Source organism: Cynara cardunculus (genome assembly GCF_001531365.2).
Source record: "Cynara cardunculus var. scolymus isolate 2C chromosome LG 5, CcrdV1, whole genome shotgun sequence".
NCBI classification, from domain to species: Eukaryota; Viridiplantae; Streptophyta; class Magnoliopsida; order Asterales; family Asteraceae; genus Cynara; species Cynara cardunculus.
The window spans coordinates 34,370,654-34,393,170 of record NC_037532.1 but is presented as its reverse complement, the minus strand read 5'-3'; the positions used below and the strand labels follow the sequence as shown (position 1 = coordinate 34,393,170).

The following is a 22,517-nucleotide window of genomic DNA, read 5'->3' as shown; positions in this document are numbered from 1 at the left end:
AACTCACACGGTTGTTATGGTATTTTTATTGTATAAAACAATAAAATAATACCACACCAAATTTTATTTTAATTTTAGAGTCCCTCCAAGAGGAACTAAAAATACATACTTACGATATTTATAATGACCCATGTCAGGGGTAAAAAGGTAATAATACTCCCAATATGGAAAATGCCTGAAGTAGAGGGGAAAAAACGACGTCGTCGCTATCATAAAGTGCCCTCACTTCGAGACTTCTTTACCATATTTACAAAAATAACCCTTCACACCACTACTCCGGTATGGCACTCAACATTACTTTAAAATTCTGCCTCTTTCCACCGTCGCCGCCGCAGCTCCGCCGTATCGACCCAATAGTCTCCGCATCGGCCACCCTACTCGAACCCCACCCTTTCTCCCCAGAAAACGAAGGTGTAAAACAAATATTTTTCCGGCGACGACGACACCCACATTTAGCCAATGCACCGCTGGCTTTCACCGCCAATGCCGCCATCTCCTCCGGCTGAAGAGGGTGTTTCAGGCGAGCCAATGGAAGCGCAAAGTAGAGCTGACCAGGTTGAAGCTCATCGTCACCTTTAATGGCGGAAACGACATCATCAAAATCCATCTCATCTGAGTTACAGATGAAGGCGGAAGGGTGGTGGCGAAGGACATCGGAAACCTTGACGGTGGAGGAGAATTCCTGTAAGCTGCCGTCGGGTAATATCAGCTTGGCGGTGGCGACGGAGGTGGAGTGGCATGAACAACAAATTCCCATGATTGCATGGAGATTTGGGATGGAGTTACAGGTGGGGTGGGTAGGGGTATATATAAGGGAAATAGTATACCTTTTCCATAAATTCAATTATTTTAGCATTTTTTTAAATCAAAATTCACATAAATACCATATGCATTTAGGTGAATTCTATTTTTAGATTTATGTAAAATTATATTCAACAAATTTTTTAAAATAAAAAATTATGAAGAAAACTCTTGATACAGAAAATTTTAGAAAACTCTAAATAATATTTAAATAATATATTTAATGATGAAATTTCTGAAATAAAGAAGATGTTGGAGCTAAATGTGAAGAATATTAGAGATTTTGACTTTTATTTCTTTCTTTTAGTGAAATTATAGAGAATATGTTGAAATTGCTCTAAGAGCATCTCCAACAACTTCTCTAAAATGAAATAAAATATGGATTTTAAGTCAATATTTTACTCCAACGGCTTTTCTAAAACTATATTTAAAAAGGAGAAAATAGGGGAGATAAGGGTTTTTTTCTCTAAACATGGAGAACACTCCAAAAATGATTATAAAGTGAAACCAACAATAGAAAACTTTGAAAATAAATATTTAAAGAGATAAATAATATTTTAATAGATGAATTAAATATTTTTAATATTATAATCAATGTTAGATTCTCCGAAATGAATATAATTTTTTTATAAATTTAACTTTTAGTTCTTCGTTTTAATTTTTTTAGAGAATCTATTAAAGATAATTTTAACTTATTTATATAAATTTTAACTAAAATAAAAATTCAATATCAGAAGTGATTAAAAGATGAATTTGATCAGTTTAATCGGCTATTTTTAAAGAAGATAGCATTGATTGTAAAATGAACCAGCTTGCCACGTGGGTAAATCCAGAATAAATAAAGTCTAAGGGGTGTGGGATTGTTTGTTTGAAACAACTTATGTTTTTATACAAAAGTTCTTATCAAGTTATTATAAGTTAAAATGGTTTAACTTTTTTAAAAACTTTTTATTACCTGTTTAGCAACGGTATAAATTATTTATCCAAACACTTAAAAATGCTTATTACCAATGTCGCTCCCAAATAAAACAATAAATATTTTTATCAGCAATCCTAATACTGTTCATGGGAAGTTGATGGTGGATGTTGGGTATTGCCATTTGCCAGGGTGTAAGTAGGGGTGTCCTACAAGGGAGTGGGGGTACCCTACAATGACCCATGATTTGATGACGAAACCACTGTTTTGTCTTCTTCTGTCACTTTTGGGTCACCATTTAATAGAATTATTACACCCATTTATTTAGAAGATTATATATATATATATATGTATGTATATATATATGTATGTATATATATATATATATATGTATATATACCGGATAAATTGCTTAAAGATTATTTTTATATACATGTGTTATGGTCTAGATGAACAGTTTTTAGAGTGTTCATCTGTTTTTCATTTTTTTTTTGTGTTTTTCCTCATTCTTATATATTACTAAATATATTATATTAAAACATATACTTTATATTTTAAATGCATGATTTGATCTCACCTCTCTCTCTTTATCTATAGATATCTAAAAAGAGAGAAATCCGCTGCGTGAGCAACTCGACTGTGCGTTACATGTGCTCTACAGGCTGCACTCCATCTTTATTCCCCCTTTTTTCTTTTGATTTGGAAGACGGGCGTTGCGTTTGGTTCGAAAGGCATGGTTTTCAGTATGTCTCCAGATAGGCCCCCCACTAGTCCGGCTAGCTAGTGAGTGGTTCTTTCGGGAGGGAAGCAGGGCGGGACCTACGAGCGGGCATCTCCCGCAACGCAAGCAGCAATGTTCGCCACCACCCGAGAAGCAAAAGATTATAGAGTCCAGGCTGAAAATACATGCATAGATAGTATATACCTTTCAAAATTAATATTCATAAACAAATACGGAAAAAAAAACATGTTGATTATATCCAAATTTGGAGGCACCAATAATTTTAATTAATCATGGCTAGTGATACTATTGCTGACATAATAACCTCTATACGAAATGCCGATATGTACCTAATTTTAATTTAGTGAGAAAGCGAGTATACTTGAAGGAAGGTGGAATATTTCACCTCTCATCCGGAGTAGTTTAGTTAGTTGTCAATAGCTTGTGATTCGGAGTTGTCGACTCGTCATTTCCAATCAAGTGAAGGAGCTATTATGATATAAATAAAGGTGCATATCAAAATATTATTTTTTTTATCTAACTTATTTATGTAAAAGCTTTTGTCCATTTCGTGACACATGACATATTTATCAGCAATATGGATGTTTTATCCATAATGAATAACACATGTATATTCATCATAAAATGTATGATTCATGATAAATAACACATTCATATTCATCATGAATGTATCATTATTCATTATTCATGATGAATAAAACGACCATATTACTTGTGAGCCTTTGAATGAGCCAACCTTTTAATATAATTTAATTTTTCATTCAAATATTATTATCTTCATTTTTAGTAATTTGTACTACTTATATATATATATATATATATATAGAGAGAGAGAGAGAGAGAGAGAGAGAGAAAGATGTTTACTTTACAAATCATCCATTTTATACAAACCTTACAAACTAATCATATTCATTCCTTTTTTTATGAAAAACCAAAATTGAAACAAACTAAATAAGTAAAGTAAAAATAAAACGACCATATTTTATGAACATGTTTCATTACAGTTGTTATACATATGAACCCGATTCAATCATATATGACTTATGAACCTGTTTTATTACAACTGTTATATATATGAACATGTTTCATTACAAATTGTTATGCATACCTATGAATATAACACTTTTTATTACAAATGTTATACATATGAACCTTATGTAATTATAGATGACCATGTTTCATTGAACAATTGAGCCTGTTTAATTGGAAATTACCTGTTTCGTTGAATAGTTTGAGTATATGTTTAATTGGAAATTAGTGGCGATTTTTTTAAACAAAATTATTCTATATTTTTTAAAATGTGACGTTTTTTTCAAAAATTTTAATGGATACCTCAATTAAATCTTTGCTAATATTGTGCTAATCAATATATCATCTATATTTATATAAATATTATGTTGTTACCAAACTTATCTATTAATATTAAATAATTACTAAACATAACTATTGTAAATTCAAATGATCATAATACCCTTATAAATTAAAAAAAAAAAACAGAAAGATTTATGTGATTGGTTATAATTGGTTTGTAAGGTTTGTACAAATTGAGACGATTTGTATTTGATCGCTTCTATATATATAATGAGGGTAAAATTGTAATTTTTTATTTGATATTTTAATGCAAATTAATTTTCGGTTACATTTCTTACTTATTCCATGTCTTGGCATTGTGAATATCTTATGCCAATTAATTGTAGGTTACATTTCTTAATTATTCCAAATAATTAATTGTCGGTTACATTTCTTAATTATACTTGAGTAAACACTTGTTCTTAAGTGAACCATCTCGTTTCAACATTTAAAAAAGTGTTTGTGTTCATATGTGAACCTGATAATCACATACACTTGACAAAAACTAGGTATGTACAAATTACTAATTATTTAAAAAAATTGAATAGGTTTTCAAAAGTAAACACATGAACATTGTTCATAAGCAAAATTTGATGTTTGTTCATAGGTGAACCATGTATTATTCCACATTTATTTTATATATGAGCGAGACTACATAGTGTATGTGTTTACTAAAACAAAACATGGATGTTACAAACAAAAAAATACGACTTTTTTCCATATACACCTCTGTTCATGCATGAACAATTCCCATAAATATCGAATATTTGTTCACACATGAACCATTAACCAAAAAAAGATGTAGAAGAATATGATGTTGGGGATCTCGTTGGCGGTTTCGATTCGATGACTAGAGTAATTACTAGATAATTATATTGTTATTAATAGACAACTAAAATATTTTCCCAAAATATTCCTTGTAAATATTGTTCACTTATGTTACATTGTCTATGTGTATAATTATTTACATTTTATGTCATGAATAATCTCAGCCACCAATTTCAAAGATCAATTGATAAGATTGGTTCACAAATTTAACACCATATATTAGGTTAACAAGTGAACCCATGTATGTGTAATGATTGATATATATATATATATATATATATATATATATATATATAATATGATAAAGATAACCACAAAAAACCTACAAACCCAAGAGAATCAATATAAAAATATTTTCACATGTCTTTTTTTTATTATTATCAAAAACTACGACGTAAGGTATTGTTTTATTTACGTGAACCTTTTTTTTATTTACATGATGAAACGATATATATATATATATATATATAGGTGGAGGTTCAAACGAGAACCCCTGTGATTTATGAGAATGCGAGAACAATCTAATAACCTCAAACTTTTTTAATTAATAAATTAACTTATATTAAATATAAATAAATTAATAAGGGCAATAATGTAATTAATTAATTTTATAATTTTTATTTTATTTTAATTTGTCATAATTATCCATTTTTTTCCTGCACGTTCTTTTCCACTCTCTCCTCTCCTCTTGTGATAATTGTGTGATTGTGTAACCATAACCTATCGAAACCATGATCAATCAAGTGTAACCATAACCTATCGAAACCATGAGTAATCGTTGTGATAAATGTGTGATTGTCTAACCCTAACCGATCGAAACCATGAGTAATCGTTGTGATAAATGTGTGATTGTCTAACCCTAACCGATCGAAACCATGATCAAATTGAATGCGCAAGTGATGTTATAATAGTGATATCACATGATTATCACACTCATATCACACCAAATCGTTTAGTGGATTTCGCCCGTAATCGTTGTGATAAATGTGTGATCGTCTAATCCTAACCGATCGAAACATGATCAAATCAAGTGCGCTGTTATGATAGTGATATCACATGATCATCACACACATATCACACCRAATCGGTAGTCGATTTTCTAAGTTAACCCTAGCCGAGCGGAATCCTTGTGATAATTGTGTGATAATCACATGATTATCACACCCAAATCACACCCAAATCATACCAAATCGTGTTGATATAAGCAATAATGTGATAATCACATGATTATCACACCCAAATCACACCAAATCGTGTTGATATAAGCGATAATGTGATAATTGTGTGATAATCACATGATTATCACACCCATATCACACCAAATCGTGTGGATATAAGCGATAGTGTGATAATTGTGTGATAATCACATGATTATCACACCCATATCACATGATTAACCGTTTATTAGATAATGATAATCATGATCATGTAATCGTATTAAAAGATTTTATAATATCATTTCCATTATTACCCTTTTAATTTTAATATTTTCTGAATCTTTTTAAATTTCAATTTTAATTTTAAAAATCTTTTAATTTTATTTTTTATCACAATATGTGTTATTGGGTTGTTCTCGCATTCTCGTAAATCACAGGGGTTCTCGTTTGAACCCTTCCCTATATATATATATATATATATATATATATATATATATANACAGGGGTTCTCGTTTGAACCCTTCCCTATATATATATATATATATATATATATATATATATATATATATATAAACATGAAACCTCTTAGATTATTTTTTAAAAGAGTATCCATAAAAATAAAAAATGTTTTAATAAATATGAAGGAAAAATAGTTCAAGTTTAATTGATGTCGGACTGCAACACGTTCACTTTAACGGAGGTTAACAAGCATAAATTATCACAAAAGTGTCGTGTTAAATGCACATTAGGATGAAATGCACCGGATCAATCCTCGTATCAAACGTGATTCATGGGTGGGTTGAGATTCAAGGTAATCAAGGTTCAGATCTCTTTTTACGTTTCTCACCTTAACTCTCATTCTCACATTATCCTTGCTCATATGTATATATATAGGCGAAAGATCGTGTGAGAAGAGAAGTTATGGTGAGAAGCGTAAGAAGATATCTGGATCCGTGATCACTTTTAATCTCATACCCACCCATGAATTGCACTTTAGAAGAGAATTGACCTGGTGCACCTCATTAATTAACATTCAATTATGATTGATCCAAAAATGAAAATATTTTTTTCACTTTTCTTATCATAACTTCCCTTTTCACCATAACCGAATCTTATATATAAATACATTTTGTTCATAGTAATTTCATAAATTTATCGATTAGAACTTTTACGTCCCGTGCTGACTTTTTTTTTTTGATTAACCTAGATATCCAATCCGCTATGCGAGCTGACTAATCCCAAGACGACCACCTGCTTTGTAGATAGCCCGAAGTCACCGTACTTGAACCTCTATGCTGACTTTTATGTCTAGTTTAAAGATGGATTTTGCATCTGGGTGTTTATCCTCGACTTTGAATATCTTTATAACTGAACCAAAATTAACTGATTTGATGCTCGTTTTTCGTTCTTTTATTTATAATATTCCTAAACTTTAAATGCTCTAGGTTCTATTATGATAACATTTTTGAACTATAATATTTCAATTTGTATTTGTGATATGCTAGTTTAAGTTAGTAGGTCCAAAATCCCCTTTTTTGATATTTTAAACCATTTTTTTGCAAGTTACATTTTTTTATGTATAAAACTTTAATTTTTTTTTTTTGTCGTTGAGTTTAATTACATTTAAATCATGGTTTTAGAATAACCAATTACGATATTTCATAATAATATAAGAATTTCATGAAATTGATAATCGTTTTATCTGAGAGCAACTTGAGACGGATAAAGTTTAAAACAAACCTAACAGCAAAATGTTTGATTCTCAGCAAACATGTTTAGCTAAAAACCTGATAAACTTGAGCGACAAAACCGACCATCGTAATCCACTTGCATTATAAATTATAATATCCGCCTCTCAAGTCTTGTCGACTAAAATCGACCTATCAAGTCTTTTTATCGACGTGATTTGTAATTATAAGAAGACCGTCGGAATATTATTTTCTTGGAATTTTGTCTTTTTCCTAATTTTGTCCAATATGGAGGGCAAAAGCGTACAAAGGTGTTTTGAAATCGAGGTGTTAGTCTACGTGGCAAATTCAAGGTAGATGAAAGGGCCACGTCGCCTATACAGTAGACAGCCACGTTGCAAAATTTGATAGGGCAAAAACAAGTGGCACATACACCAAAAGACCCTACCTTCTTTTGTCCTTTTACTTTTTAGATTAGATTTTTTTTTAAATTACTGAATTCGGTAAAAATTTATTATGATTGAAGCTTGAGAAGAAACGTTCATGTTTATGAAACTGTAGAACGGGACCCTGGCCAGGTGTTCCGAATATGAAGTCGATGTAAATTGATGATCTCTACTGCTTAATAAAATAGTTTGACCGAGACTGGTTGGACAGCTAAATACCAGCAAGTTATAATATGTGAACTGCGGTTGAAACGAGGGATGTTGATGGTTATGAAGCTTTAAAGGAGACCATGGCCGGATGGTCCAAACATAAAACTGATGTCAATTGATGTCTCTACTGCCTAATAAAACAACTTGATTGAGATTTGTTGGACATCTGAATACCAGTAAATTATAATGTTGTTGAAGGCAATGTTGTTTCCTATGAGCCATATACCCCAAATGGCACGAGCATTGATCCCACTGAACCACTCGTTTTGTGAACGTCTAATTGGAGCATGACAAAAGATAGTGCCCACTGCTGATAGAGAGAGTACTGGACCTTCTTCGACCAATGGTAATGGAATAATAAGAACAAGATGGTCCCTACCATTGGATTTCAGATCAACGGAATCACTGATGTTTGTCGATTATAAAACAGATTAACTAAATACAAATTGACTAGAACCTTAACCTAGCATACCCAAACCAAAAAGATGCCTAAACAAGCTATGGTTATGGCAAACAAGATCCAACCACCATTTTGTTATGTAGGGACATTAAATGGTTTATATCACCAAATATCTTATATTACGTTAATAGTCCCTTAAAAGTCGTTATTTTGTTACGTAGCAATGCACATCAAATGTTTGATATTGTCCCTGCAGGGCTACAAGTCCGTGCTTTTGTCCTCGTTGATTGGCCTAGCAGATAAGGATGTAAACATCTTTGCAGAGTGAGTGGAAGTCTGAGATTTAATTTCAAACATCGCCCACTTCCCATGGGATATAAAAAAAACAAACGTCACCTTAGAGTCTAACACGAATTCCTTGAAGATTGAAGAAAATAGGGACTAGAGATTAAACAGATTTAATCTCGATTTTACACTCTTGATATCATTTTCTTTTAAGCTCTACATGTTTGATATGAACGGTTCTTATTTCTTTTTTAATTTTATAACTTTATTTGAATTTATATTGTTTTCCAGTATTATTCAAAACACACTTATGTGTGTGTGTGTGTGTGTATATATATATATATATATATATATATATATATATATATATATATATGCCTCCTTAGGGTACACCTTAAAAAACATCATAGTCTCCCTGTAATTTGAAAGACTTAAGACTTGACCTTGCCAATTTGCCACCATGTCACATCTCACGTCATTTAAAACCTTGGTAGAGACATTTCAAAGAATCGTGTCATACATTTGTTTGCAAAAATCTATCAAATTTGATCAACTATTGACAAGTAATTCTAACTCTCATTAGGGGTGGCAATGAGTTAGGTTGAGTTGGGTTCGGGTCAACCCATTTACTAAACAGGTTGAAAATCTCAACCCAACCCAACATGTTACCTAAATGGGTTGATAACGAGTTGATATGTTTACTATTTTCTTAATCCAAACTGTTAAATAAACGGGTTGAACCTGAGTTGACCCATTTAATTTTAAAATTTTAAATTAAAAAAAGGAATAGACTATTTGATTTTTTTTAATAAAACACAACACAATCACATATACAAACAAATTGTTCAAAGTTTGAATAAAAGACAACCACAACAAATATTTTATTCAAAAGAAATTGAATTTTTTTAAATTTTAAGTAACTCGACTTGTACTTTCACCAATCTCAAGTTCACTCTTGAGAGGGCGAGAGGCGAACAACAGACTTGAAGAGTTGGATTGTACTTTGGAGACGATAATGGAGTATCGACTAAATAGTTTTCTTAGAGTTTCATGATGATTAAGAGTAATTGAGGCGATTGGAATTTGGACTTTTACCTCATGACGGTAAGATTTTTAATTAAGAATAAAACAAAATTAGAATACTAGATATAATATCAAGAATAAAATAAAAATTATATAATGTTTTAAGTGAGTTGGAAACAGGTTGAAAACAAGTCAAAAAATCCAACTCAACCCAACCCATTTATTTAAATGGGTTGAACGGATTGACCCATTTATTTAAATGAGTTGAAATTTCTCAACCCAACCTGCTAATTTTGGGTTGGGTTGGGGATGGGATTGGGTTAGCGGATTGAGTCATCTTTTGCCACCCCTAACTCTCTTGACGATATCAACTAATAAATTGCTCACACCAGCCCAAAATAAATGTCCACAATGAAAAAGACAAACAATTTTTAGAAATGTGTAATTAGTGCACTTTTTAGTAGAATAGAAAAAGAAATAGCGAAAAAAAGGAGAGGTCTTCGAGTCCATCGAGTTCAATAACCCCCAACCTCATCTATTTAACTAACGAACTTTAATTGGTTTTATCATCGTCTTCCTATCCATACCTTAATTAGGTCACACAAATTGCTGTTTTTAGTACATACTAAACATATGTTATTGGAGGGAGGTTTATTTATGAACCTCAAAATAGTGTGACAACTTATTAACGACATATTTTATGTAGTATTCATGATAAATAAATTTGAATAAAAAAAATATTATTCATGATGAATATATGTATGACATTCATTATAATACTATGGTAAACAAATGGTTCATTGGTTCCCAAAATATTTAAGGTTCCTAAAATGTTAAAAAGTACACATGAGGGGCATTGGGCTTTGAATTTTAGTTTTTTAAAATAGAAATGACTTTTATATTATAAAGAGAAGTACTACTACCGCGGTATCGCCATAGAACTTATAAAAAAGTAAAAGAAAAAGAAGACATTATCAAAACATACCGTCAAAGGAGTACACCTCGACACCGCCTTATACCTCACCAAACCAAGACGTAAGCCTCGTCCAAGCAGGGCCGTCCCTTAGCATGTTAAATGTGAGATTTTGAACAGGGCCTCCAAAATTTTGGGGCCCAAATTTACATGTGTTTAGGGTCTTTTTATCGACCTATGAAAACTATAGCCGAAATTATTTAGGTTCAAAACATTACTTATTTAGTTTTAGGTTCAAATCAATAATTGTTTAGGTTTAGTTTCAGATTGTAAATCGTTTTGGTTTAACCCATTTTTATTCTTAACATATATAATCTGTCATTTCATTTATGCAATGTAATCAAACGTTTTGGATGTAGCAGAGCCTCCAAAAAGGTTGGAACGTCCCTGCGTCCAGGGTCGGCTCAGGTGCGGTTTCTAAGCCATGCCTATTATGTAGCAAGGTTGACATTGATTGAACACTAAATTCTTTGAAAGATGGAACTTTAAGCTACCTTTTTACTATATGCAACTCTTTGTTGAGTCTATGATGACAAAAAGATTGCTAGAAATTAGAATATAAAGAAGGAAGAAGCCAAAGATTAAAAAGAGCTGAGGCTAGAGACAAGGACCAAGATAAGCAGGCCATGGCAGCCGATATTTGATATCTGCTGCACAATTTTCCGTCACAAAACGAGGCACCGGCTTCTGTAACCATGAAATCTGATACACTCGCTGTAGAGCATGCCGCTGCTAGAGATAGGAACGAAAGAATCTGCCATCGTTTTCTATTAGTTAGTATCAGAAAGAGAGATTTTTAGTCTGATCAATAGTACGTACATAAGACAAGTCAAACCAAACGAGCACGACATATCCCATCTGGAGGTGGGGTCTGAGCCCTGAGGAAGTGAGATGTACGCAAATCTGACCTCTACTCTCAAACAGTAGAGCGACTGTTTGGCTTGTGAGAAGTGTAGGAACAGAAAAGAAGTTTCCTAAAAGAAATATATGGAAAAGCAGCAGGTGAAGGTACCAAAGAGACAAGAAACAAGTATAGGACATACCCAATCTCCTATAACTATAACCGACACTATTTGGAATTGGCGAGATTGGCGTTTTACAAACATAGAGAATGCATCCACCATTGCCAATGTCAAGCTCCATGGAATAACTAAGCCTTTGATGGTCACCAAGAAGCTGAGAAGCAAACATGAAAAATGTAATCAGTTACCGTGAAGCTTGCTTGATGAGAGCAGGTTCAACAACACATAACCAACCAAATTAACCCAGTAAATCCCACTCGAGAATAGGGTCTGGTAGGGGTGAGATTTATGCAGACCTGACCTCCACCCCAAAAGAGTAGAGTGGTTGTTTCTATTTAGAACCAAGAGTGTGAGCAAACATACAAAAAATGTTAGCCCTCAACCCGTCCAACTCGCTTTTGCCTAACTACACTTGCTATAGTTCTCCATACCTAGTCTATATGCTTATTTGCATAATCAACTATGACTCATTTGATATGATCAAAAAAGTTGCTGATTGTTTGACGATTAATTGCATTACAAACACATCTTTTAACTTCTCGGAGATCAATCGCAATCTAGCAAACACCATATGGTTTTCATATGATCTTGGCAGAAATCACAATCTAGCAACCAACAATCGTCTGATCAAACACCATATGATCCTAGCAGTAGCAGAAATCAGGAATGGGTAAATCATGCTTACTGTATCAAGGGATCAAACACTTTGTTCATATCTTCAAGTACTAAACATATCGATGATCCTATTAGAAATCTGTATATATGTTAGGCCTATTTTCAATAATTCAGACGTTTTCCACTTACAATTCATCATAGATTATATGTAAAATGAGAAATGCAAGGCAATCACAACTCGATGGAGCATGGAACAATGGATAATTATCATCATCAGTTAGAACAATTCCTAATTACAATTTTACTAGAAAAAATTATCATGATCAGTTACAAAAATTCCTAATTACAATTTAACTAGGGATAATTATCATGATCAGTTTCAACAATACCTAATTCCTAGTTACAATTTAGATAAGGATGATTATCATGATCAGTTACAACAATTCCTACTTCCAATCTAACTCGATTACCAGAACATCAACTTGAGGATTATGGAACTAAAAGAAAATTCTGTAGATTACATCGAATAAAAAGGAAGGAAGAAGTACCAGAAAGAAGTGTAAGCGTAAAATTGAACTCCGACGCACATGAAAAGGAGAGAAGCAACAGAGAAGAGGGCTTGTCCCAATCTTAGTGCTAAACTTACGCTTATCCCAATTGAACCTGGCAAGTCTTCTTCCATCGATCTCCCCTGATAAAACTTCAATCAGTGTATTTCAATACAAAGCTGATCGCAATGTAACAACCTGTAAATCTTCTGCTTAGAGAATCTTCATATGCAATTGGGATTGTAATCGCAAGCCATTCCTTTGCTTTGCTTCAGCAATGGAGTCCGAAATTGAGTTTGGTAGGGGTGTGTGTATATATAGGGGAGGCGTACTGGAAATCGACATTGAACAGCCGTGGTATGACATTCCTCTCGGCAACGGCATTGAAGACGAATATGGAAGCTTTCCATTTTTACTTTCAACATTTTCTATTATAGTTTTGTACGGAGGAATTTATTATTTTTTACTATTATTAAAAATTAATTTATTACTTGATTAGTTACAAAATGTTCATATATGAAGGAACAACCTCTGAACATATGTGAAGACTTTAGACATTAAATCATTGATGAAGTTGAAAAAATAAATTTAAGGATTGAAGATTTTAGACATTAAATCATTGATGAAGTTGATTACTATTTGATGGAGCAATTACCAGATGCTAATTAATGAGAATTTCTTTTGATTTTTTCCAATAATACCCTTGTTCATATATGTTAATCTACCGATCTAACGCATCATACTCTTAGTTATTACATAAAGGTCAAGATAAATATAATCCATTGATTTTCAATATGAATGGTTGTGATTGATTCACAAAGTTAACACCATATATTGGGTTAACAAATTTTTTTTGCCCTTATATAGATACATGGTAAAGATCAAAAGAAAACTAGTGCATCACGTGCTATTTCATATGATTTTTTTCTATCTAAAACTATAATTTAGAATATTAATTAAGATATATTTACTTCAGCATGTGTTTATTTCACATGTATTTATTTTGTAATATTAATTAAGATATATTTAATTTATAATACTAACTTAATAAAAACTAATTAATACATGATAAAAATTAAAAAACATAGGGGCCGTTTACCAAATGCTAACTCGGGTAAGCGTTTACCAAGTCACGTTACCTCACCGGATGAATATTGTTAGTACCAAGAATCTTATCCGGAAAGAGCGAGACAAGTACCAAAAGTCTTACCCGGTAAGTGAGGGCGACGACTCTTACCACGGTAAGCATTTACCGGGTAAATTGTTGCATACAATGTCATTTTTGTGGACTAAAATCTTATCCAATAAGTAAATAATAGTGTTAAATTTTATTGATAAACACTTACAAGATAAGTATTTGGTAAACGACCCTTAATAAGTTGTAAAAACTTTGAATTTGATTTCTCTTTCTAACAATAGTTAAAAAAATTTCGTTAAATAAGGGGCAATTTCATCATTTTATGATTCTTTTTGTCTTTTACCCTATTAAAAAGTAGAGAAATCAAGATCATATCAAGATCATACAGTTGATTTTGAATGAGTAAAAGATTAAAAGAAAGGTAAAAGGTCGAAAATACCCCTCATTTAACGGGATTTATTAATTGTCATTATAGAAAATGACCAAATTTGGGCATTTTAAGGTTATGATAATCATATTGTAATTTTAAAACTAAAAGGATTAAAAGTGTTATTTTAGACAAACAACTGGACTAAATTTGTAGTTTACTCTAAAAATAGTAAACAATTGTATTTGAATGGATGACAAGGGAGAATAAGAATTATGGTGAGAACAATTTTTGAGTTTTTGAATGAATTGATATTTTAATCTAACTTATTTTTTTCAATTACGTTTCAGTACATCCATTTTCTTGAACGACAAGAAACGGATTTTATTAAACCGAAACCTAGCAAGACGCTAGATTACACGATGTCCAGAAAACATAACCGAGAATTACAACACCGGATTTCCCACCTACCATCTTTCTCCAACTTTACTCTATTTTTAACCCACATAGTAGAATTGAACCTTGTTAACAGCTTCCCGTGACGCTTGAATCTTGCCTTTGTAGATTTTATCGTTCCGACTCCTTCATGTCGCCCAACAGGCCGCAACACATATCACAGACAATAGCTGTTTTGACCTTTTGTCAAACGGTCGGGTTCAGAATCAGCTCGTAACCTCCTCAAACGAACAGGGAGATGCACGAATCTCGAACCACCAATGATGCAGTAGAGCCCACAACTCTTTTGCTGAAGAACACTCTAACATTAGATTTACTTCGGTTTCATCACCAATGTTACATATGGGGCAGAGGGTAGAGGAGACTTCGATTCCCCTACAAGACAAGTTGCTACAGGTAGGGAGTTTGCCCAGCCTTGCTCGTCAAAACAGGAGGTTAGCTTTCCCAGGAGCGGCTTTTATCCATAGTCTTTGTTTCAATACATCCAATTATATTCATCTACCTTCAACTATCTTTATCTTCACTCTTAAGTCACTTCCACAAACGTTTACATACATTTACATCACTTTTAAATGCATTATTTATTAAAAGTTAGGTCATCATGATAAAATAGGTAAACAAAGGTTAGTACAACGTATATGAAAGTTTTTTCCCTCATATTTTTTTCCTTTTTAACTCTTATTTCCAACAGATTCCAAAACTTTGAATAAAATTGGGTAAATGTCGGCCAAAACAGTGGACTGCTATATTTGCCGATCACTGTTCCTCCCCTTCATTTTGCCAGCCAATTTAACGGCCCGTTGGATTTGCTTTTCCGACAAACTTGCATTTATGCCGCCCCATCGAAGATAATGACGTGTTCTCAATAACTCTTTTTACGAAGAAAAGAAAAAGAAAGCAAAAGGAGGGAAAGTAAAAAAAAAACTCGTGTTTTCGAAACCTTTGTAGGAGGGAAAAGGAAAGGAAACAGAAGAAAAATAATCATAAGTTTTCTCCCAAAACTTTCATTCCAGATGTGGAAGGAAAGGGAAGGAAAAAAAGAAGAAAATAAACTAAAATTTTTAAAAAAGATTATTAAAATTATCTAACGTTTCATTACAAGGGACATATTTCTAAAGGGTATATTTGTAAATATAATATCTTTTCTTTTCTTTATCTTATGCATTAGATGCACGTGGTTCCAAGTTAATGCCAGATAAAAAAAGATTTCGGTTTTAGTTTTCATGCGATGGCCCAGGACGAGGCGGTACTTGTGATATTTCGCTTTGAGACACATTTTATTTGGCAGTTTTTTTGGATCAAAATATTTTTGCTTCTCACTTGGGGTAATTAGCAATGACTTTTCTATGGACTTCCGAAATCCCACTTTTTACAGATCAGTGGAATATTTATGTTCAAAATCTCGATTCAACTAGTCATTTATTTGGTATGGAAAATAATTTACTTCTTTTTCTTTCCTTTATTTTTCTTCCCTTACGAAAACATAAATAAAATAATTATTTTTTTCCTTTCTATTCTATACCTTTCTTTTCTGCCTTTTTTATTTTTTTTCTCTCGAAATTCGAGAACCACCGCGGGTTAATTTTGGGGGGTTTTCAGAAAAACCGAACATTATGACAAACGGCTTGTAGATCTATAAATCTGGTTTTTGAATTTAACACGATCGGTGTTTGAGATTGCTTATAAAAATAACTTTTTGACTTATTCCGATGTGACATCGATAATAAGCACTTTTGAGTGTTTGGATAAACAACTTACATCAAACCGGTAACAAAGAGTTTTTGAAAAAGTTAAACCATTTTAACTTGTAATAAATTGATAAGCATTTTTGTAAAAAATAATAAGTTGTTCAAATAAACAATCAAACACCCCCTTAAAATTTTAAACCCAAAACGAAGTTTAAAAAGAATAGAACAGAGGGAAGAACATTTACTCTGGTCCTCACTTTGGGTCAACTACAGAAAAGAGGAATAACAGTTGTTTAATTATTGGATTGGATCCTGGACATAAAAGCTTCATGGTAGATCCTTCAAAGATTGAATTTCCAAATTGTTTATTATCGAATTGGGTTTCTTTTCACTCTTGCTTTTGGAGATTCTCATCTTTGGAGCTTGTGGTGGTCGTTTGATTGTGGAGGTATCCTTTTCTCTGGCCCTTTTCTTTAATTGAATCATTGATTAATTCTATGCTCGTTCCTTTCATGGATCCTCTCTACTTTCTCTTTAAGCTTTTTAGAAGGTAGTTGGATATACCATTGCTTGAAAAAACTACATGCCCATAAGATGTTCGACGAAATTACTGAGAGATTTAATTAAAACTAGCCACAAAACTGTACACCCACTAATAAAGAAACTCAAAAATTCTTATGGAGTCTTAGAAAGCTCTTAAATTTCTGGGTTAGAGATGTGATTTCTTGAATTTAATCTTAGGCTTAGAAGTTAGAACACAATGATCATTGAGATTTGATGCACTTAAAGAAAATGAACCGAAATTGATGCTAAAAACTACATCTAGTTACTCCAATTGATTATACCAAACCCCTTGGATTTTGATATCTTTACCCCCAAATCAGTATTAGAGTCTGTTTGTAAGCATTAATAGGACTCACATCTTAATGAGCTTAACTTAATGAGTTTAACGGGACCCACAGCTTGGACATGACTGATTGGTAGTGGTTTAATAATATATACAAAGTGACTTAGGGGCTGTTTACCAAATTTTCTATTAAGTCCTGTATGGATAAATTTGTCTGTCTAGATAAATTTGTCTGTCTGGATAAATTTATGTTGTTGTTTACTTTTTTATCTGAATCAACAGTCTGAATAACATAAATGACCAATTTACCCCTGAGGATGAGCCATTGGCTCTGGACACGAACTCATTATCCCAAATTATTTTGCAATCAAAATAAGTACAGATATCTACTGTATGAATCATCCAAATAAAATACAAGGAAGGCGTTGGAATCATCGTTAATGAAAACAAATGGTTTATCGGAGTTCATATTCCTGAATCATCAAACAATCGAACGACAAGTCTATCGAAATAGAAACTGAAACCTGTGGTGTTCGAATCCATAGATCCTTAGTACAAACCCTATCCTTTCGAATCCATAGATCCTTAGTACAAACCCTAGCCTCGACTGTCATGGAGAAAAAGAGAGTAATCGGGCCGATTAGGGTTCTTTGGAGGAGAAGAGGGCGTCGACTGTCGATGTAGAAGAGAGCGTCGATCGATGGAGAAGAGAGCGTCGATCGATGGAGAAGAGAGCGTTGTCCGATTCTCGTCCGATTAGGGGTCTTTGGATGGAGAAGAGAGCATCGATCGGTCGATCAATGGAGAAAGAGCATCATCCGATTAGGGTGTTTTGAGGCGTGGGTCTCATATGTAAGGGTAGGGAGAGTCTTTTTCTTGGCTTAATCAGGACGAGACATGTTTTTCATCTGGGCGAATAAACCCATTTCTGAGCGAATAAGCCCAAGGTAAACAGCCTTGTTTGTCTGTGCGAATAAGCCGGTTTACCTACTAAGCTCATTAAGCCACAAGTAAACAGGCATTTATTCAGTAGGGGGAACTTTATGCAAATGCAAAGAACCGAGTTTTTTTCAAACATGTCATTTCCAATTAAAAAACACCTTCCTTCCATCTATGAAAAAACTCTCTCAAACAAAAACCTTTGCAATCGGACAATTTTATCCATACAACAGTTAATGGTAAACCAACCAAACAACCCTTTAGATGGCTGAATGCTTTCAAAAACTCCGATCACCTCTCCAGTGTCGGCCATACTAGACGTGACACTCAACGTGAGTTTTTTGGTTGATGCCGATACGCTCTTTAGGTTTTCCTTAACAAGCTCCTCTCCCATCTGCCAGCAAAGCCACTGCATTATTGTATCCGGTGGATCAACCTCTGCTGTTTGGATCAAGAAACGAAGAACTTCTCTAAGACGGCACTAGAAACTCCCCATCAAAACTCTCTGATTAACCCGATGCCACAAGCTGTTTGATGGTGAACAAGAACGGTCACGGCAATGTAATCAATTCCGTCCTTTTCTTTAAACTTGATGGCCCCATCAGAAGATACTTCCAACAGCCCTTCTATCTCGTCAAGGGTGTAGATCAATGGAGTCATAAGCTTGGTCTTTTACTCACACCCTCGGCTTTGACCGTGAAAGACGTGGCATTGTATTTGCCCGACTTGACCGCAAACCCCTAGACTCCACCTTCGATGGTTGGGCACTAGCGTGTCGGTTCATTTGACTTCTATGTACGTCTTGCTTTGGATATCATCGAAAGTTAGCCTTCTTGGAGGCCCTTCGGCACTTGCTCCCTATTACAGTTAATATCGTTAGAACTCTACTAGACGTGTGCCCATATCAAGATATAAATTTTTATAATAAATCAATAATGAAAAATTAATATAACCATTTAGAACGCATTAAACGGGATTTAAGCAAATCGTGCTCTTCGTCTTCTTCCTGACATATACTACACTATCTGATCATAAATGATACAAAGGATCTATATAGAATTGGAGAATAGGTTGAAAATATATGCATATGAAGGAGGGGTAGGTGATGGTATAATGGTCTAATGTACATATAATATAGATTCAATAATCATATTAAATCTAAGAAATAAAAAGATATCTGGTTCTTCTGGTTGGGTTGGGTTCAAATAAAAGTAATCCAATAACTACGGTTTGAAGATTTTACAACTAGATTAGACATCGGGTTGAGTTATTTCCATTGGGTTAGGTTGGGTTGGTCGTGTTTTTAAGCACCCTAGTCAACACGATAAAGCTGATGCACGTGCACCCCTCTCTGGCTTACTTAAATTTTCCCATGCCCAGTCCTTACCCGTTAGGATAAGTCACGAGGAACATCAAGGCCTGCCTCGTCAAAGGTAAGATGAATGAACTACGTAGCACCTACACCGAGAAGTCAAGTATTGTATACGTCACTAGTCTGATCCTTTGTAGGAACTACCCGTAATAACGAACTTGCAAAACGCATCTGTTTATCATAAAGAAATTCGTCGTTCTCGACCGAAGAGTAATTGATCAAATTCGTGGACGTTTTCACCCTCCTACAAAGAAACAGATATTATAATTGTCCTCAAAATATTAATCTTATACGTTTGATATATTTTGGTTAGGTTATTAAATATTAATAAAAATAATAATACGTATAGGGTAAAAAAATATCTTTAAGAGTTTGGACTTTAGTGTATGGTAGAGATGACCAAATATCGGTCCCGGGTCAGGGCCCAAACACTATTCCCGTAAACCAGTCCCAGTGTAACTGATCTCTGTCACGACCAAAAATCCAAGTCCCGATTAAGGTACTTTATAACCAGTCCCGAGTACCGGTCATGGGCCCAGCCCAACTCGGTCCTACTTTTTTTTAAAGAAAAAATCAATTTTTTATATACAATTTTTTTATTATTTTTTTAAAATACAGAAATGTTATTATAATACACTTTAAAATACATAATTAGGTCAATATGATGCACTTCAAAAATACGTTTTATTATAATTTGTTAAAAACGGAAATCGAATACGACCCGAAATCACGAATTATAGTGAGAATTGTAAACGTTTTTTTTTGTGTTTGTGAGTTGGTATCTTCCCGCATACCCCATATGATTTATATATTATGTATAGAGGGTCAGCGGGACAAAGAAAATGGTCTAATAATGGACAAAAGGGTCCAACGGCTATAGAAAATGTAACATTTTTTGAAAAAATCAGGCCGCGCCTTGTTTTTTTTATGAAAAGTGTAATCGGTCCTTATTCGACGGACCCAAACTGATTCGAATCGGTCCCAAACCAAACTGACACAAATCGGTCTTGGTCTTCTATCGCTTCTGAGTTGGGAGTTGGGACATACCCATTTGACCACCTCTAATGCATGGGTATTCATGATGGGCCTAAGGCCTTTAATGAGAGCCCACCAATCCCCATCATGACTTGTCCTTGTTAAGTGGTATAATTTTCACGAGTCTCTTACGAGGGACAAATTTTCTTATATTATAACAAATATAGTAAATCAAAGTTATGGTTAACGGTGCCATTAACGATAATAGAAAAAAAAAAAATGAACTAAAGGGCCTTTAATCTAGCGGTATGTGAGTCCTTGGTCTTCTAGGAAGTCAAGGGTTCAAACCTCACAAAAGGTGAGGAGAGTGTGTGAGTTTATTTGTTCTATTTACCATATACAAATATATAACATAATTGTTATATATAAATATATAACAAATATAAATATGAAGTTTTAGAGGTTTCTACTCTCTGTATTCCTTTTTTTTAATTTAAAATACAATATAACATAATTGTTAGAGTAAAAATTTATCCTAACCTTCAAAATCTCTATTTTAACGTAGTTGTTAGAGATGCTCTTAAGTAAGAGATCTGTCTTAATTATACCTCATTTTAGTAAAAGATTTAATTTTTTATTTTGTAATGTTACAAAGAAGAAGCCTCTTTTAGCAAGATTACATCTAAGTTTACATATTTGTTAATGGCTAAAAATTTACAACTGTTTATGACATCATTTATAAGTTATTTTGATTTTGTCATGTTAGAAGACATTTTAGGCAGTTAATTCAGATTAAATTCTCAAACATCTTATAAGTATATTAAAGAGCAAATTGCATGAAAAAGTGTCGTAATTTAACTTGATTCCTATTTTGGATAACGTACTTTCAAAACTTTCATTTTGGTATTCTAAGATGTACAGTTTTAAACATTTAAGTACATGGATAACTGGTTGAAGCATTAACCGGTTAACATGTTGATGTGGCGAGTAATGTAGTATCCGGTTAATACTTCAACAAATAATACTGAGTTTGATACCACATCACTCGCCACATCAACATGGTAACCACATTAACCGGGTATTTAATGGGATTTGACCATCCTAATTTCATCTCATTCTGTCGGAATCCGACAAACCAAATGCCCCTATATTAGTTTAGAGTTCCGTCAACATATTTTCTAACATGAAAATAAAGGATTTTTGGTCGATTTTTTGTTCTAACAAAATTATTCAAAATAAAGAAAGGAAAAGAGAGATGATTATTTTAAAATTTAAACCAGTTCCTAAAAATAACTAGTTTGAAAAGTTAAAGTGATTTTTTTAAATGTTTATAAAAATAATAGGAAAAACTCTAAAAAAAACTCAATGGACTTTAGTGTTTGGAATGATTAAGTCATTTGAACTTTTTTTTAAGCAAATAAATCCTTGAACATTCAAAAACATGTTAAATAACACCTTGGACTTTCTAAAACTTGCTAGATACATTTTTTATGACTTATACAACTGGTTAATGTGGTAAAATAATAGAAAAAAATCCGAAAAAAAAACTCAATGAACATTCACATTTTGAACGATTAAGTCCCTAAATATTTTTTGAACTAAAAAGTATTTAGGTCTACAAAATTAAACAAATATAACAAAAAACTACTTATATTTACAAAAAAAATTATTACATATAAAAATTATTTTTGATAAAAATTATTTTAATTAAAATTTAAAAATATTTTGTCA

General features: G+C 32.9%; 2 protein-coding genes and 1 pseudogene across 2 annotated transcripts; all 3 read right to left on the bottom strand.

Moving 5' to 3' along the window:
- Window positions 1–772, bottom strand: LOC112513648. Its single transcript, XM_025119980.1, has one exon. The coding sequence runs from the start codon at window positions 755–757 to the stop codon at window positions 272–274; it is 486 nt and encodes a 161-aa protein (XP_024975748.1). The 5' UTR covers window positions 758–772; the 3' UTR covers window positions 1–271.
- Window positions 773–11,274: 10,502 nt separating this feature from the next.
- LOC112513763 (CASP-like protein ARALYDRAFT_485429) lies at window positions 11,275–13,284 on the bottom strand. Its single transcript, XM_025120124.1, has 3 exons — window positions 13,005–13,284; window positions 11,863–11,995; window positions 11,275–11,573 (listed from the first exon to the last, which is right to left on the bottom strand). The coding sequence occupies exons 1-3, from the start codon at window positions 13,136–13,138 to the stop codon at window positions 11,364–11,366; spliced, it is 477 nt and encodes a 158-aa protein (XP_024975892.1). The 5' UTR covers window positions 13,139–13,284; the 3' UTR covers window positions 11,275–11,363.
- A 4,583-nt stretch (window positions 13,285–17,867) lies between these two features.
- On the bottom strand, window positions 17,868–20,610 carry LOC112513031 (annotated as a pseudogene).
- Between the last annotated feature and the right edge of the window lie 1,907 nt (window positions 20,611–22,517).